This window comes from Drosophila ficusphila, unplaced genomic scaffold (assembly GCF_018152265.1).
Source record: "Drosophila ficusphila isolate 14025-0441.05 unplaced genomic scaffold, ASM1815226v1 contig_106, whole genome shotgun sequence".
Lineage (NCBI taxonomy): Eukaryota > Metazoa > Arthropoda > Insecta > Diptera > Drosophilidae > Drosophila > Drosophila ficusphila.
This window is the reverse complement of record NW_025063993.1, coordinates 5,327,566-5,346,935: the sequence shown is the minus strand read 5'-3', so window position 1 is coordinate 5,346,935 and position 19,370 is coordinate 5,327,566. Positions and strand designations below refer to the sequence as shown.

Sequence of the window (19,370 nt, the reverse complement as noted above, 5' to 3'; positions counted from 1 at the left end):
CAAAATAGCCCATGTTTATTATATATAATCTTATTTTATATAATCCAGTTTGCACCCATTTTTTATGGCCAGAAGAAACCCACACTGTTCCGTTTGGGATAACGGTACAATATCGATAAATTATTTACCGACTCCATAAGCTTTCGATTTCGATGGCGTTTGCGTCAGCATAACTTGCTCTGCGGCTAAAAACAAAAGTATTCTTCGACGAAATTTAATTGCCGTCTTGGGATGTTCACTTGCCCGGAATCTCGTTGGCAAAACGATTTTGTGCAAATTTGTAGCGAAAATTTATAGCTGAGAATGGCAGAATATAAATTCTTAGCTGGATTTTGGTAGTTAGCGGCAGCAGAATCGATCGACACGATCCACCGATCATGTTCGAACATGTATGCTAATTGAAAGTCTGGTTCCCGAACTTGAATCCATGGATGAGATATTCAAGTAAGAGTTTCGAGATTAGGAATCAAATTTAGCACCCGACTTGATAAACACCCGAACTTTGATATTTAGTAGCCATAAAGTTTCGGCGAACTGAAAACTGAAAACTGAAAACAGAAAACACGGGCGATCATAATTTACTAATCGTACTGTTTATTACATAAGATCGTTTTCGAAATCGTTGTGTTTGCTATGTAACTTTACAATGGATGCTTAGGCTATGCGTTCGTAGGACTACCGACTAACTAACTAACTAAGAACTGAAGAAGCTTAGGGTTAGTTCAGTTACTTCACGATTTTCAGGCACTCGAATCCATGATAGTTCAACGTGCTTAGACTACTGCGTTTATTTCCTGCTCCTGATTTCCAGATGAAGAACAATGACCACGGAATTCTCTCGACTTAAGCTAAGGAACTAGATCGTAGAACTAAATGTCTAGGGGTTAGGCTATTTACAGCTCGCAACTAGAAGATACACTTTCCATATGGACATGCTTTACTCGCGTTACTCGTGACTTAAAGTTAGGTGTGCGGACTACAGATACAGATACGTTTGTTTTGGATGCAACAAGTCTTTTTGAATGTGAATGCTTCGTTTCCCCCTCCTCTTCCTCTGGCTCCTCCTTTTCACCCTCCCCTGATTTCACAGCTCCGTGGAATACTCCTCGGGATTCACGTTGAACTTCCGCCAGCAGATGTGATCCGCCGCTCCACCAGCGCTCGTGGGTGGTGGCAACTTGTGCGAGTTGACGTTCACCACCGAGCTCGCCGACCGCTTCACATGGACGCTGGGCGGCGGAGGTTGGGCGGCGGCGGCCAGGCATCCGGTGGAGCGGCCCAGCGGATTGCGGGACATGGCGGACTGGCCATTGGCCATTTTCCCATTGCCATAGGTGATGGACTCGTTCGAGGGCGAGATCTCAATCCGCGTGGCGTGACCCGTGCCACTTCCCCCGTCCGACAGGCGGCGGATGTAGACCACCTCGCGGTGCTTCTCCACCGACTCCCTGGGCAATCGCATCTGCGTCTGGGTCTGCGGCTGGGCAGTTTGCCTCATCCGCTGGGAGTACCGCGTGGGCTTCGCCTCACTCGCCTGGAAGGGCACGTACTGCTGCTGCGTGATCCCCGGGAACTTGTCCACGCTGATGTCCTCCTCGATGGCCGAGTCCCCGAACATGGAGCCGCTGTAGTTGGGCGAGCTGTTTCCCGGCGTCGAGGACTTCCAGTGCTGCTGGTGCATCGGCGACTGCGTCTGACCTCCGCCTCCGTTCTGCACTCCGTACTTGGCGGCACTCGAATACTGACCCTTCTTGATGGAGTGGGTGTAGTCGCGGGTTCCCCTTCTCCGCAGGGTGAAGTCCCTGCGCCCGGTGTCCTGGCAAACGGAGCGCCACTGCTTCCAGGAGTGCCTGGCCAGAGGGTCGGCCGGTCCCCACTCCTTCGCCGGCTTGGAGGCCTCGCAGATCATGCCGAAGAAGTTGTACTCCACCTGCCGGAAGATCTGCACACAGGCAATCACCACAATCACTGCCAGTACGAAAAGAATTGGCGCCCAACGCGGAAGGTACTCCGCCAGCAGATCGTACTGATCGTCGTCGGCACACCACCACACCAGGATGCCCGTCAGGATGGCGGGACAGACGACCCACAACCACATCCAGACCTTGAAGATGGGCCGTCCCACGGAGAACTCGAGGTCGGTGTAGATGTTCTTGGCCCCGTAGATCCAGGTTATGGCAATCAGCTCGAACACCAGGGCCGTCACCACCATGGTGCCCACCAGGCGCGAGTCCAGCACGCGGGCGATGAGGAACTTGGGCGCCGCGAACGAGATGACCGCCACCACGAGTCCGATGAGGCATATCACGTAGTTGGGGCGGCGTGGCACGAGACGCGTGGAGGTGTACACTGCCACCGTGATGGAGACCATGGCCGAGAGGATGATCAGGGCGTAGATGAGCGAGGGAACCAAGTGCTGGAGCAGCCGTGCGTCACCTTCCCCGGTGCTTTCCAGCACCCGATCGTAGATGGCCGTCAGGGGTTTGAGCTCCTCCATGATCTGGAAACCATTTCCCGTGACATCGAACTGCACCATGAACAGGGTCACGGCGATGGCGTTGATAAGCAGGTTGAAGCAGAGGTAAACCACCGAGGTCCTCACAGCATCACCTTTGTACAGGAACTTTCCCGTGACCATTGGTAGGGCTCCAAAGCCACAGTTCACCGAGAAGAGGACTTGCATTAAAGCATTGAACCAAATGTTACTCTCGGCCAGCAAACTCGAGTCGAAGGCCCACAGTTCCGGGAAGTAGTGCCGACTGAAGGAGTTGCGCACCTCCCATCCAGTGAGTGTGCAGAGCAGGGCTAAACCAACCAATCCATACACGAATACGCTGCGACGCAGGATCTTGGCATTATGGGTGCTGTTGGGTTAAAAGAGTATATGTATCATTGCTTTAAATTAAGATATCTACTTATTTCTACTTACCAAAGCATTACCACTATCCAGATGCCTATCAGTCCCGCTGCCAACAGGCCAAAGTACATTGGATTGCGCCAGAAGGGAGTGAGGAAGGTCTGCTGCAGGCACTCCTGTCCACTGGTTCCCGTCAGTTGGTAGCCACTCTGAGGAATGGAAAGCATCAGAAATAGGTTTTTAGATAGATTGATTGCTACTTACCAATCGCAGCTTCACGGGTCCGGCGCACTCGCGGAATGGCAGCTCATTGGAGGCAAACATCCCGATGTAGGCCAGTGCCAGCACGGCCTGCAAGGACACCCAGATGGCCGAGAGCCAAGAGGCGAAGCGGCTGATGATGCAGGCTCCTGAAAAAAGCATTTCGATTAATACAGTCACATAATAGAATTCCTAAAAAATATAACTAAAAAATGTATTAATAACACATCTTTTTTATAAATGATTTTCTACTTATATACAGAGATTTCAATAAATATCTGCGATTAATAAAACTATTTATAAAAAGTAAACAATCTTAATATTAATCTTGCAATAAATATCCAAGCCTTTTCTAGACTCAAAGAAAATTGATTCACGGCCAAATATTAAGTTTTTTAAAATTGATTTAAATAGGTTCTAAAGGTTAGATAGTTATATAACTAATAACTTTTCTTGATTTGAATCACTGACTTAATTCATGTAGTTTTAGTAGTTCACCCTATATTCCTGTCCCGAATCGGACATAAAATCCGTTTAAAGTACGGTTTTAACATCTCACCTTGCCATCGGACAACAAAAGAGCGGAAGAGGAGGAACCCAGTTAATTAAATTACTTTTGTCATTTAAATGGCGAAATTCATAAAAGCAAAAGCGTTCGTTTGAAAAGAGCTCATGTGAAAACTAGTTATAAATGAGAACGAGACTTTAATATCTTTACATTTACATTTATAACATATTCTGCAGCGACTGAAATGCTATTCGCCAAACCAGATCAATTTGACCTTAAAAACACACCCAAAGCTGTTAATAAATATATGTATTGTAAATTGGTTGGGGGACTAACCAAAGTCGACATTGAAAAGTATACAAAATATATAAATGATATAGTTTTCAAAGGTTTTAGGGCTTGGCTTAAAAGCTTGATAAATATTAATAACGAATTTTAAATAGCATTGTCTGTTATGGTGACCGCAACTGTATTTTCTTGTTTATTACACACTTCCTCTTTTTTCAAATAGGCCACATTGTATTACGTTTGCCAATTCCGTTAGCGCTGTTTTTATGAGTTTATTGCTGTATTGACCGGCGCTACAAATCAAGCAAAAGGTGAAGGATCAGTTACTGACTTTTCATCTGAGTTATTGGTTCTTTTTCCTCCTCATTCATTCAAATACGCAATCGGCACGTGTCGCAAATATTCTGCCTCACTTATCGTAATTATAGACTGCAAGCCACTCACTCAAAACGCAAATGCTCCACTCAATGAGCTCGCAGATTTCACAATAAATTGGTCGTTAGAGGTTTGAAAGATGTTAAGTGTTGCCTTCAGCCTTTTAAGAGTTTTATATGTTATATGAGATGCCTAATGATGGAGAAGATTTGAATTAAACGAAAATTCTTTAATTTACAACTCAGTCTTGCCCTGCCAAAAAACATTTTATATCTCTATCTTTGCCAATACTTTTTATTGTTGTATTTAATGGACTTTATTTCGAAATAAATGTTGATAAAATTCGTTTGAACAGCAGTAATGCCAGTTTACTGCTTATAAAATGTGTTACTTTACTGAAACTAACAAAAGCCATAAACAAGGCATAAACATTTCGAAGAATGTTTTTTTTATTGTTTTTGTTAATTTATTAAACTTTAAATCATACTACACACTTAATGAAGTATATAGGCATTGCGTATACGCACTGTTGTATTTACTTTTATTATTTTATACATTTTATTATTATTGGAGTATCTGTCACTTTCGTCCATTTTGTTCATCAAGTGCTTTCATCACTTTTATATTTGTAAAAATTTTAAAATGTTGAAAAGTAATTCCAAATGTTCTGCTTTATATTTAGTTTAATTGTTTATTCAGAAAGGCAACTGATTTTTCAAAAACATAAATTAGAGAACCTATAGCTGAGGCAATCATAAAAAAGGGCGATACAACGAAGGCATTCCTTTGCAGCCACCAAGCATTCACGTGTTTTTGTTGGTGTTTTATTATTACTGAGGTCTTTTCGAAGGTGTTGTGTCGTAATTTGCAGTTGTCGTTTTTGCTTTTTGCCATTATTAGTTGTTGCTCATATTGCTCATTTTTGAATTCGTTTGTTTCTCGTTACAATTGTTTTTGGTTTATACTTTTGTTCATTTAGAATTTGCCTTAAACGTCTCTATGGTTATTTTTTGTGGACGCGCCGCCGCCTTTGCCCGCCAATGGCACACCGCTCCGCGACGCCATCTTCCTTTTTTGCTCGACCGTTTCCGCTACCGTTTCCGTTTCCGTTTTCGGTCTCCCGCTTTCAGATTTTGTTGTTGTTCTTGTTGGTTTTTGGCGTTGTTACTAGATGTCGATACATATGGGCCGCCCACTTGTTTTTGCCCGTCTACCCGCTTCTTGGGGGCGGCAACAGTGGGCTTTCGGGAGGGGGGCGTGGCATGGTGAGCGGGCCGACAGTGGGCGGGCGATGGCCGACAGCGGGGTGGGCGTGGCGCGCCAGCGATTACACGAACGGGACACACACACCAATGCATTTTGAGGTTTTAATATTTTTTTTGTACGATTTTTCAGAGATTTTTTGCGGTCGTCCTGATAACACGATGATGATTTTATCTACTAGGTCACATTTAAGTAAGTCTTCTCTTTTTTTTAGTGTATTTTTTATGTGTATTTTTTAGATTTTTTTGTTTGCATTGATATACTTTTGGTCTGATATTTGTTTCTTTCTCATTTTGTCATTATCGTTTTCGATTCGTGATACATGTCTTAGACTTTTGCGGTTGTTGATTTTGCTTTCTTGTTTATTTAGTTTGCTCCTGTGCTCCTGTGCCCTTGCACTTGCACACCTGCACACACGTCCTTGTTTTGGGGAAGGATATGCGACACGAGTGCGCCTGCTCCGGCCTTGGTTTTTGCTTCAGAGAGTGTGAGAGATGACGAAAGTTTTGCAATCGTAACTTCGGCTACCAACGGACACAATTCGAGAGAGTGGGGATGAGACGGGATGTGTCCAACCGTCGTTGCTGCGGAATGCACGACCGCCCGACTGAGAACCGTGCTCGGCGGCTATTTAAGCAGCTCCGTCCGGAATTCCCACTTGAGAATTACAAGCGGCCGGACTGCAGCTGCAAAGCTTTTCCCCCGGAAGCTTCGTCCTGCACTGGGGATGCAAAAAGCTGCAGCTGCAGCTTTGGCTTTTGCCCCCACAAGAAACGGGGGATGCTTCCGCTGCTGAACACCTGTTGCCCGCCTGCCGAAAAGTATGCAATCCCTTTGTTACAGCCAACTCACCTTTGAAGATGGGCGAGGCGCGCCACGTGTGCGCCGCCCCCTGGCCGAGGAACTGGCCCACGGAGATCTCCAGCAGAATCATGGGCAGGCCGACTAGAAAGAGCAACACCACGTACGGCAGCAGGTACGCCGACCCGTAGCGGTCCAGCTCGCGTGGGAAGCGGACCACGTTCGCGAAGCTCACATTGAGGCACAAACAGAGCACGAGCCCACGGAACACCGAGCATTTGGTCTGCAACAAAAAGAAATGGTGGAAGTATTGAAATTAGTTTGCATTTAATGGGTTAAGCATAAAACTACAATAAAATTGAGTCAGGGGAGTGCACCCACTAAGAACACGATTCCCGCAGGCATCTAAGATCTTCTTCGATGTGTAATTTATTAATGTATGTATTTTGTAATTTATTTATATGTAATTTATTTTTGAAAAAGATTTGTTTCTTATTAAAAGAAATCTCTTCAAAATGAAGTAAAAAATTTAATTCAAATTGTAAATTTAGTTCGCATAAACATTTTGTGTCTATAAATAAAACCAATGCCAAGCCGCACTCAGCCTCTTCTATAAAACTGTTTCTGTCAGTAAGTCAATAATATTTATGTTCTCCTTTTTGTACGTTTAATGCTTTCGCCAAATAGTTGTTCTTTAACCTAAGTAGGTACTTATTTTTAACCAGGATTTAGGCAATTGCTTTTTAACTGGCAATAAACTCCAAAAGCAGCATTGAAAATAGCATTTAACCTGTTAATTATATCTCACAACAACCTTATAGTCAGGATAAACAGAGGGTCATATAGAGAAAATCTTTAAAATAGTTGAAGAGTCTTCCGACTCCTTCTACTAAAAAGAAAATAAATTACCGAAAAAAACCACCTTGCCAACTTCTAAATTCTAAATTGACAGCACATTCTTCTGCTTAGAATGCTTTTAAAATTTGGTGTTAACTATTCAGACCACGTTAGCCGCTCACAATAAAACATTATCACTTCCGTGATTCAATATTAAAATACTTTTTTGCACACAAACCTTTGGTTTATTGGCATAAGAACCAAGTGTAAATAATCGAAACTAATCACACTTAATTTACAAAAAAATAGCAGAGTCGCCAAAGATCTTTTTTCTTAGATTTTTAAAATGTTCTTTAATAAAATCTTTCAAATGACTTAATGTGTACATTGTTATGGAAATTCAATCGAAGAATAACACTATTATTGTTGTCATTAATATCCAATACATATTCTTATAAAACGAACAACCATGTCAAATCGATTAAAAAACACCCATAAAACACCCATAAAAAATAAAATAAAAAAAATACAATAAAATCCGCCTTTATTCATAAGCTAAGCAAGTTCAAAGACATTTCAAAAAAGTTTTGTGAATGATTTTAACCCTGAACCCACCTGAAAGAAAGTAAGAGTTGGCCATTCAGCTGACGAAAAATTTGCACAGCTGATGAGAAATCACAAACTCACAAATTGCCGTCATATGCAAACGCATTTGGATTTGCCTTTTTTCTGGTAACCCAGACAAATAGCGGCAGTCACAGTCACAGTTGCCGCATCCGCCGACATTAAACAAAAACAAAAACAAAAGCAAAAAGATACTCCTACAGAGCGTCGTTGTCATTTCCGGTACTTCCGCTTTCGACTTGTGTAATTTTGCTATGCTTCGCTTTATTTTCATTAATTACACAATTTTGCTTTCTGTTTATTTGTCTTACGACTCATATTTCTCGAGTTCCCCCCGCACTCCACACGCCGCAGTCCAAAATGCCTTAGTTCTTTGTGTGTTTGCACAGTGAGCGGCAAAAGAAAGTGCCCAACAGCAGGGAGTCATGGGGGATCTTATTAAGCGGCGGCCGAAATTCGCTCATGGCTCTAATAAGTCATCTGCAAAATGTACAGCATAAGCCCATTAGATGTGCGCGCAAAAACATCACCGGGCAACTAACAACAATCCTCACTTTGGTTACTTTCAAAGCCAAAAAAAATGATACTGAAGAAAACATACATAGCGACTAAGGAATACCTTGGGTTTAGAGTAGAAACCCTATTTCGTAAAATATTATTTAGTATATGTTATGAATTATTCACAAAATTGTAAGTTAAATTATTTCAATTGTCAGACATTTATTACCTCTCTTTTTAAATATTTATGATAAATAGCAAAGTACTTGTATATACAGTGAAGTTAAAGGGCTCAAAAAATGTTAAATAAAATGCAGAAGTTTTTGTTTTTAAATTTCTTATGTTATTTGAAGTCTTTTTTAGGTAACAATGTATGTAAATTTAGATGAGAAAGCTTGTATTATTAAGTGTTTTTGAGAGAAGCGTCCTTAAATATTCGTTGCAATATAATCCTCTAACAACATCTGTAAATGTATTTTCATCGTTAATTTTTTTTGTATCAGAATCTAGTCTACAGAACTTCTAACTCCATACTTATTCCGCAGGGTATTTCTAATCGTTGGCTGGCTGAACGCTTTTAAGTGAAATTCATTCAGCTAGACAAACGAGCGAACTGCCAACAGGGCAACAACAGCAACACAAACAGCAGCAGCATCCGCAGGCAGAGCGGTAACAACGTGCCGCCCAGGTAAACGCAGTTAATAAAGCGAAAACCGCACGGTGAAAATGTAAACAAAAAAATCGCCCAGCCAAGCGGCATTTGGAGTTTACGAGCGTGTAGATGACGAGCGTTATGTGTATTATATATGGGCATATATCAAATGCCATATCATGCATGATGGCCCCCGCGGAGCCCCACCCCCCTCAAACCCCTCAAATCACTTACTTTTCGATAGTATCGGAAGGGAACGTCCTCGTGCACGACGTACAGATAGTCGGCTAAATACTTTGTCGTTGGTATCTCCATCTTGGGACAGACTTTGTATTGCTTATAGGTGTCGAAGAACTTGTCATTTTCTTGCATTTGTTTGTTGTTGCATACAAATCGGTTTTCTATTGTTATAAGCTTTGGCTTTGGGGGTTTTGTTTCCTTCTGAGCTGAAATATCAATTGCACTGCACTCGAAAATAAATAAATTACAATTAGCGAATGCACTCGTTTGGGTTTCAAGTACTTCGTATTTATTTTTGAAACATCACGCTAATTAAAGCCTCGAACCGCGGCATTTGTGTCAAGAAAATAACAATATTTTTATGCAAATGGAACAAGTTATCACGTGACGACAGCGAGCCAACAAAAAGCGCAGACTTTTAAAATAAATTGGCAACACCTTCAGAGCCTGGCCCTGAACCGCTTATTGAATGTCTCGCTGTCTTGTTTTGTTTTTATTTCACATAAGGTATTTGTATTCTTTTTTTCTGTATTTTACACAAATCGCCAACGCATATCAATGACAGTAGTTATGGAACTATAGCACTCGAGCACCGAGCTCCTTCCATATAAGTCTACTATATATCGTTTCTTGTGGTTACGGATTGCCTGGAATTCAATTACATTTCGCTGCACAAAACTCATTGGTCAGGCGATTCACACTTTACACTTTTGCATTTTCCCCGATTGCACTGCGTTTCCTTTTCTTTCAGGTGTTTTTTTATTTGTACTCTATATTTTTTTGCTTTCTAGAGCTTTTCGGATGAGCGTGTGCACTCATCACCGCTGCAGCGTCGAGTTGCGACTGCGCAGAAGACGATTTTGATTGGGGGGAAAATCGAATTCGAGTGCCCGGGGAGAAAGAGGCGGCCAAAGAGAGATGGCCAAACAAGTTTTCCCCCAATAGGTATAGGTAAACTTTTATTTGGGATCTCTCTCCGCCTGATTTTCCCCTGGCAGCGTTTTCATCTGGATGCGGAGGCCCAGATGTTGTTTTTGGACCACACGGAGCGTGCGAGCGAGCGTACCTAACTGCTCTCTCATTAATGCAGAACTGACGACTGACGTAGTGCCGCCGGCAGAAAAATAAAACAGCACCAGTGCCAGCCAAAAGCAACCAGCCACCAACAAGCAGCAGCGGCTCAAAAGCAGCGACGGCACCAAAGCGTGGCTTTCTATGCACAGTGGCTGCGCAAAGTCAGCGCACGGCGACTGCTTTAAACGCGCAGCCGAGCTCACGCCTCACTGGGTTTCTTTGGAAATTTATGCATGCTTCTACAAGCACACTCGAAAAAATTTGGATATCAATTAAAATGTAGCCATCTTTTGTATGTTAATTTAATAAAAAAAAAAGTATCCCACCCCAAAAATAAGGAATTTAAATATCAACTAAAAATGTTTCCAATAAAAAAATAGCTTTAAAGACAAGGAACTATGCTTTTTACACCTTTATTATTTTTGCTAATATTTGTTTTCAATTTTCTTAAAGTGTATTAAGGTAATGCTAACTATCAATTGCAACCTTTTTATTCTTTTTAGTTTTTGATTGAGCTGTTTTAAACTATCTAAAATTATTGTAATGTAATATCGATTAATTATTATGTGTAACACTTCAAGTAAAAGTTCAATTTATTTGCAATCTTTTTCGTTGCTTCGTATCTTTTTCATACTATAATTTAAAAACCAACTTTAAAGTTACAATCTTAAAGTCACTTTTCGAGTTACAAGTCCCTTACTGGCATACCCATTTATCCCTCTACTTTCAACCCAAAACTTGTCTTCATAATTTTCCCCAGTGCACTCAAGTTCTCTGAGAGAATTTAAAAATCACAGGTTCATTGAGGCTCTGCAACATTCTAGGCTCGCCCACGTGGGTTAATTGAAAAAAGTGGGCAGGGAGTACAAAGATGCTGGCTGAATGAAATTCTATTTCTATTGCTTAATGATGCCCTCGGGCCGCGTTCCCATGTCTCGAAATCCATCTGCATAATTAACCTGTCTTCTGCACAGCAGGAAGCGGCCACCGCAAAGAGCAGAAACCGTCTATTAGTCTTGGCTCTTTGAGCCGCTTCTCATACTAAAATTAAATTTCGTTTTAACACGTTCTTTCCGCGCAGAAAGAGAGAAGAGTGGCGTTTTCTAATTATTATGTAAGCATGCGAGCGAAACTGGCACTGGGCGCGTAATTAACGGCAGTCACTGTGCGATCGAAAAAAAAATAATAAAGTGGGAACGAGAAAAATTATCGCGGTAGCGCCGCTCAAAATAGGTGGATTGAATGGGCGCTAATGGAAAATAAAAACATTATCACTAGCTAGAATTTATATTTGGCTTCAAAGTTCTGCCATTTCAGGCGGAAGTTCCAACGAAATGCTAATAAAATCGAAACGATAAAGGAAGGCTGGACTTTCTCAACGATGATCACATCAAGAACTTCAACACATTTGGCATAAATAATTGGTTAATTTTGGCTTTTTGACGGTTAAGTGTGTGCCTGGCATATCGAATGGGCTCTAAAGTGGTATAATAAATACTTCTGAAATATGAAAAGCCAAAAGTAAAAGCGTGGGCTGGGGCCAATTAAATATGAAACTTAACCCATAAAAACCAGCCAAGGTTTCTCCGGATTTCTTCTATCGAGAATTGATTCCGTGATTGTGATTGTATCAGAATGGAAAGGTCTTGTAGGCTGCACAATAATTACCTTCAGAGCGGTATCACCTGAAACTGGAGTGTGAAAATGTCCCCACAATGGAGCTGGCCACAAAAGGTGTCCGACATAAGGCTATTGTTAGGCAGTACTTCGCTGTTGAATAAGCGACGCCTCGACAATCTCTTTGACTGAACGGATCTGGGCACTGGAGCATGGACAAGTGTGCCCGGGAGTTATGCTACTCGCATCTGGGCTATTGTTTTACGACTTGGATTGCGTCTCGGTGACTCTAATCAGTGGCCAGTGAAAGGAGAAGTCATGAAGCCATGCAGCTGTGTGTGATATCGTTAACTCGTCAAATGGTCTCGGTTACACCCAAAACCCGGTAGTGCAGTGTTGCGTTCAGTGGGATTGAGTTTCGGACAAACCAAGCTGATTCTACTGCGATTCCCACTTTCGCTGCTTATAAATTCCGCGATTTATCGAAGCAATTCTAACAGCTCCAACTGCATTATTTCGCGTTGCATTCAACCAGTTTGCCACTGACGTCATTTCTTATTTTCGTTTCTCATTTTCATTTCTTTTTATGGCCAAAACGTGCGTCTTGCCACTGCCGAATCTGCACCGAAAGTATCTGCAGCATTTCAGTGGTTGCCACTGTGTTTTGGTGAACTTGTTAATCAGCGAATTGGAAACGAAATAACATAACAGATGAAGTAACTGAACAACTCGAGAAACATGCATATGGGCAGGGGTTTTCGCTTTTGGTCTTGGGTCTGGGCTTTGGCCACTCACAAGAGCCGCTAAAAACAATGCAAGGGAAGTGGCGAGGGGCCATCGATTGTAGTAAGCAAATTGCACATTCGAAAAGTCCCGACTTAAAAGTAAAAATTAAGCAAACAAATATGCGAACTGCCGGCAGACATGGAATTAGCCGAGCCCAGTTGCAGATACGGTTTAGTTGCGGGACCATGAAATTGGTCAATAAAGTGTACATTTAACGCGAAATTTTTGCCAAAAAAAATTAAATTAGTTGGGGTTTTAAGCTAACAGTGGAATGAAGGGTAACAGCTTATATATTTTTTCTAAGCCACTCGAATAACAATTGCATTTAATGAGTAATAAAACATAATAAATTTATATAATGGCTTGAGACCACTTAAAAAATAATGTAATTAATTATTTAGTTTCCTTGTTAGGGTTTGTTATTTTTCTTTCTTCTCAAGTGTTTTTTTTTATAAAATAAAGGTAATACTTCGTGTTTTTAGACATAAACAAAAGCCTTGCTTGATCATAACAAAAGACTTAGGCCACAAACCTTCACCCAAAACTATGCAACACTTTTCTACTTTTTGTACACAAATCATTGCATCTCTGGTTGATGAATTTTATTTACTTTACCTATGTAAGTGATTCCGAATCAAGCAGCGCTGCCGACACACGTCAAAATAGCTACTTAACTGGAATTTAAAAATATTTTATTTTACAAAACTGCAAGAAGGCTCTTGATGAGATTCGGTGGTGCCGTGGACAGAAAAACCAAAAGCAAAGCAAGAGGATCTCAAATTTTTCTTTTGCGCACTCTTCGTGTGCTAATTGGACTTTGTCTAGTGCAGACGTACAACTACAAATACTCATCTGTAGACGGTCACCATTCACTCCGCGCGTGCCGCGCAAGAGGGGTAATGGATGGAAATCTTCATTCTAACTCTCAACCTAGCGGTAAGCAGTTTGATTATAAAAAAATGTTCCAAATAGCTGGTAAAACACCTTCGGAGATAAGGGAAGAGATCATCAGTTTACAACGCCCACTGTGCTCAAAATCTGCGAGCACTAGTACTATAACCTCAATGCTGGCTACAGCATCAGATGCGGAAATCAGCAGTGTTTGCTCTTCCGCGAGTATGGATAAAACTAATGTTTATTACTCCCAACGCTCATCTGGTAATTCATCCCCATTACCCAGAGGTGGGGCTGCAATTGTCTCTCCAACTCTTGGTGATAATTCAAAAATTTCTTCAACTCCGTTTTCTGATGCTGCTACCAAGTTGAAGCTAAGCCAAAGCCATCTGTCGTACAAGAGGAAGAAGCAACTTTCATATACTCCTTACCCTAAGAAGGTGCACAAAGAAAAGTTATCTGGATCACCCTCAGCATCAACCAGCAAGGCAAGCTCTAGTAATAGGTTTGCCTTACTAGACATGGAGGTGGACCTAGACAGTGACAGACCTGTTGAGGAAAGAAGTAATCTTTCCTTGGCAGATGCCCAAACAGATTTAAATGATGATATGGAAACAATTGTCTCAGATAATGAATTTGAACAAAATAATTCTAATGGCAAGAATAATCCCAACAATAATTTAAAACCACCACAAATTGTTCTAAGTTTTGTCAACCTTAACGATCTATTTGATGTTATTTCGGGGATCACTAGTCTAGATAACGTTATCGTTAAAGTAAATCAGGGATCTACAGCAAGAATATTTTCCAAGGACTCTAAAACTTATAGAGACATTGTTGATCATTTTGATGAAATGGAAATTGAATTCCATACGTACCAAATGAAGGAAGATAAACCACACAGAATAGTAGTTAAAGGGCTTCATCATAGCACATTAACTAGCGAAATTGTTGCCAATTTTAAAACCTTAGGTTTTGAAGCTCTTCAGGTGCATAACCCAAGATCTAGGTCTGACCCAGATGAGAAACTCAACATATTTTTTATCAATATTAAGCCATTGTGCTAAAATTAATGCCATATATGATATAGTAACTCTTTGCCGCCAACGAGTGCGAATAGAAAGGATGCGTAAAAGATCTGAAATAGCTCAATGTATTCGTTGCCAAGAATTTGGACATACAGCGAAGTACTGCCGCCGGCATCCTAATTGTGCTCGCTGTGGAGAAGATCACCATACAAAGCAATGTGTTCGTCCCCAAGATCAACCGCCTACATGTATGCACTGTAGAGGGAATCATACAGCAAGCTACAAGGGTTGCCAATCTTATCAAGAATACCTTAGGCGATCGATGAGTTCAAAAAAACAATCAACGCGACAACATCCACAACAAAAACGTCAGCAACAACAGCCAATCCGAGAGCAGCAATCTCAGCAAATGCCTAACTCTTCTGCCAGCAATAATATAGGCTTATCTTATGCCTCTATTGTAAGAAATGGAATTGGTCATGCCCAGCGCCGTCTACATGATCTCCAAGCGCAGCCGCAAGTACAAAATTCGAAGAATACTCAACAACAACAATATGTGCTTGACGTTCAGTCTATATTGGAGCAACAGCAACAGCAATTTATGAAATGGCAACAACAACTTCAGCAACAGCAGCAGCAGCAATTCTTTTTTGTGGTTACAACAACAGCAGCAGGAACAACAAAAGCAAAACAAACAGAACAGCCTTCGACTTGAAAGACTTGAAAATATGGTTTTCGAAATGGCCAATTCTATTAAGCAGTGGACTGGGGGCAAATCAGTGCTTCACAACAACGTTTCAGCCTCAAAATGAATACACTCAAAATCCTTATCTGGAATGTCAATGGCATTTCAGGTAAAGCCAGAGAAGTGGAATTCTTTGCGCACAACAACAACATTGATATTATACTTTTAAGTGAAATTAGGCTCAATCGAGGTGAAGTTGTCAAAATTTTCGGATATTCCTTCTATCCAGCATATAAACCTTCACGACATAATCAAGGAATGGGTGGGGCGGCGGTATTGGTAAGAAGCTCTCTCAGTCATTTCCCACAACGTATTATAGAAACGAAAAGCATTCAATTGTCTTCCATTAAAGTTGCGACCGGCTTAGGACTCGTGGATGTAAGCGCAATATACTGTCCTCCAGGCCAAAGAATTGTAGAAAGACATTTCACTGATATACTCTCTTCTTGTGGTCAGAGGTACATAGTTGGTGGTGACTGGAATGCTAGACATTGGATGTGGGGTGACACCTACAATTCACCCAGAGGCCGTGAGCTGGTTGAATCGATTTCAGCCAGAGGGTCCAAAATACTTGCCACTGGTTCACCAACGAGATACCCATATGTTCCTAGCCACACTGCTACTTGCATCGATTTTGCTTTATACCACGGAATTATGGATTCTCAAATCAATATCTGCCAAAACTGGGACTTGGAGTCTGATCACATTGCCCTTATTGTTAATCTACTAACAAATGGTTCCAATATCACCCGAAGCCCTCGGTTAATAACAAGTCGGACTGATCTCACTTCTTTCAAACAAATTCTTGATAACTCCTTGTTATTTTTCTAAAAAAATTCTTCTCAAGCTGAATTTTTTTTTAATAAAATAAAGGTAATACTTCGTGTTTTTAGACATAAACAAAAGCCTTGCTTGATCATAACAAAAGACTTAGGCCACAAACCTTCACCCAAAACTATGCAACACTTTTCTACTTTTTGTACACAAATCATTGCATCTCTGGTTGATGAATTTTATTTACTTTACCTATGTAAGTTCGTGTAGAATGTCAACATAAGGCATGTCAAGCTGAATTGAAGTAAAATATAAGAGTAGTGTGGGTCTGGTTTCCGGTTGTTATGATTGGGAGCACCTCCCACTTATTTTTTGGGGGAACCAGGCGCACATTTTAAGGTGCATATCAGATAACGATAATTATAGGTATTATTCTGGCAGTATAATGATATGTCGGAATGTGTATATAGTAGCTCTAGAAGGAATTGAAAGGTTCAGATTTGTCGACTAATGTATTTCAATCAATACAACCAAACTCTTTGGTTTATTTATATAACTCAGTGACCTACAATCAAGAACTATTTTGCATTCGTTCTTGCTCTTTAAAATAGGTCTTGAAGTATTTTTGATTGAATTAGCGGCATGCATTAAGGTCTGTGGCATAGTGTGCGTGATGCCAATTAATACCAATTAGCATCTGCTCGACGCATTTCATATTGCACTTGGCACTTGCACTTCCACACTCTCGCCATTCGCCCGGCGAACCTGGCCTGAATGGCTGGCAATTGCGGGGAACAATGGGAGAGCTGGAGGCGAAAGACAATGGCCAAATGGCCAAATGGCCAGCTGGGCCCTATCCGGTCCAATCCGAGCCACTCCGATCCAGTCCGGTGCCCGCTGCCTTACTAACCCAAATAGACGACAAACGCTGGCGAACTCGCAGATGCCGAAACTAGTTTTATGATCGTGTTTATGATGTTGCCGCTGCCCGACAACCCTATAAACAATGACTATTAGGCCAAGACACAAGGATGGACTGTGTGTGGAAGAGCTGCATTCCCCGCCGGGCGGAAAAACAAAAGCGCTTCAGGTGTTTGAAGGTTGCCATCGCCACGCCCTCTGCTGCAACCGAGATTTGTGGACTTGGGCAATCTTCATCTCGAAACTATTCAAACACCTCAAATCGAAGATCAGCAAACAAAGGAGGGGAGTAAACAAATCGCGCGAAAATTAACGCGTTTTATCTCAAGAAGGTGTAACAGTGAGCCATAAAAGTTTGATGCACAGTGCAAAAGAGCAGTCATAAAAATATTTTATATTTAAAAGCGATTTGAATGTTTGGTTTTGGTAATAACGGAATTTTTGTTAAATATTTAATGCCCAATCTTATGTAATTACATCAAATATTTCTTTGTTTACGGAAGTGTTTAAATAATAAACACTTATCATTACCAGACGATTTCATTTGCTTAGACAAATCAATCGATTGCAGCCAGACAAACAAAAATGTGAACAAACTTTCGAGACCTGAGACACGTACACAAAAAGTCATTCTGAATATTTTCAGCATTATTAAGCGGAGAAATATAAATTTACAGCGACTCGTGAGTAATCAATAAACGGAATCACCGAAGTTTCATTCAAAAGAATCACCTGATGATAAGCAGCCGTCAGCTGAGAATTACCATAACATCGTTCTTATTCACATTTATTCTTATTTATTCTCAAGAGGAAGATGAATCAAATCGCTTCTGGCTAACCCGTAACATTAAACAAAAGGGGTTGAACTTGAGAGATCTTGGCTGATAACTTCTAAATAACCAAATAGCCAAAACAGGTAAGACCGCCACTCGACTGGAAGCCAAAATAAATTGCATACACGAGCTCCGGCTACGAAGATGAACTACTTTTTTGAAAGTTCAATCTATCGGAATGCTAAACGAATCTCAAACATGCTAATGAAATCCGCATTAATTGCTTTGGCTAGGCCGCGAAATATAATAAAAGGCGTGTGGAAAATATCAGATGGGGTTATTTTTGGGTTTAAAAGAAGAATATAGATTACTTTTAAAGCTACTCAAATAAGCATCTTCTTTTTTTATGTTTTAAGGTGGAAGTTGGGTATGGTTGAATATGTAGCAAAAAGTTAGGGGAAACCGAAATAAATTTTGGTGAGTTTTTTCAAAGATTTTTTGTAATTGTATTTAATTAAAATTAAAGCGTTGTATGTTATTAATATAAACCTCTTTAAATCATATAAAATATAGCAAGTCAGACACTTGGTATATTATAATTTGTTTAAGAACAAGTCTAAATTATTTCAATTGTAAATGAATACGACCTTTATCATTTAACTTGATTTAAGGACACACCAGTTAGATCATTTTGAGTAGAAAAAGATAATCATACAATAAATCAACTGTTAAGGTTTGTTTCTTTTCCTAATTGAACCTATAACATCTTCGTTTTCCCCAATAAATCCGGAATATAATCCCCCACTTTTTGGTTACCCCACTCACCTGTTTGTTGGACTCATCCTCGGCGGCGGGCAGGAGCTTCGCATTGCTGGCCGTGGTGATGTTGTGCGCGGAGTGAGCGGAGGCCGAAACGGAGAAGTTCTTGGAGACGGCATCGTGGTCCATGTCGTGGTAGCCGCCCTGGATTTCGCTCAGTGTATTGTTGCTGCCGCTGAGGGTGACGATGCCGCTGGAGCTGATGCGACCGGAAGTGGCGGTGGTGCGTCCGCCACCACTGTCCACCACACTGGACACCGTGGAGATGCAACTGCGAGTGGTTTGCGGCGAGGGTGTCACTGTAGGCAGGTCCGTCTCGTTAGCCTTGGCCCTTCGCATATTCAGCCAGGACATTCGCTGCGGCTGCCGGCGGTCCAAGGTCACGGAAATCTGTCCATTTCCGGTTCCCCCGCCATTTGGCGCTCCACCAATGTAAACGCAGGTTCTCGAAGTCGCCGTTGAATCGCAGCGAATTCGGCCGGAGTTGTCATTGTGGTTGTGGTTGTTGTTGTCATGGCGCGGCAGGGTTGCCATGGCGCCGGATATCTGTCGGTAGGTGGGCGTGGCCGGGGGCTGGGTGCCACTTCCGGCACGGGCTAAGCTAAGCTGCTCGGCGAGGGCCTCGTTGCTGCTGCGGGGCTTGTAACTGCTGCTCATCGATCAGATCTGCGGATCACGATAATAAAACAAGAATGTCAGCTCAAATTTGTCATTCGAAATTAACCTTTTCTGTAG

General features: G+C 41.6%; 1 protein-coding gene across 3 annotated transcripts in view; it reads right to left on the bottom strand.

Annotated features, from left to right (window-relative positions):
- Nucleotides 1-571: 571 nt before the first annotated feature.
- Nucleotides 572-19,370, bottom strand: part of LOC108099877 (sodium- and chloride-dependent neutral and basic amino acid transporter B(0+)) — a 32,476-nt gene continuing 13,677 nt past the window's right edge. The window contains exons 1-6 of one of the 3 annotated variants that reach the window (XM_017203530.2): nucleotides 9,867-10,079; nucleotides 9,199-9,427; nucleotides 6,405-6,636; nucleotides 3,122-3,267; nucleotides 2,930-3,066; nucleotides 572-2,864 (exon numbers count right to left, since the gene is read on the bottom strand). In XM_017203530.2, coding sequence (XP_017059019.1) covers nucleotides 1,085-2,864; nucleotides 2,930-3,066; nucleotides 3,122-3,267; nucleotides 6,405-6,636; nucleotides 9,199-9,336 — 2,433 coding nt within the window. In that variant the 5' untranslated portion in view covers nucleotides 9,337-9,427; nucleotides 9,867-10,079 and the 3' untranslated portion in view covers nucleotides 572-1,084. Of the gene's footprint in view, nucleotides 2,865-2,929; nucleotides 3,067-3,121; nucleotides 3,268-6,404; nucleotides 6,637-9,198; nucleotides 9,642-9,866; nucleotides 10,080-18,641; nucleotides 19,302-19,370 lie in introns of those variants that run through there. The other 2 variants (XM_017203528.2, XM_017203529.2) reach the window with 2 other exon arrangements.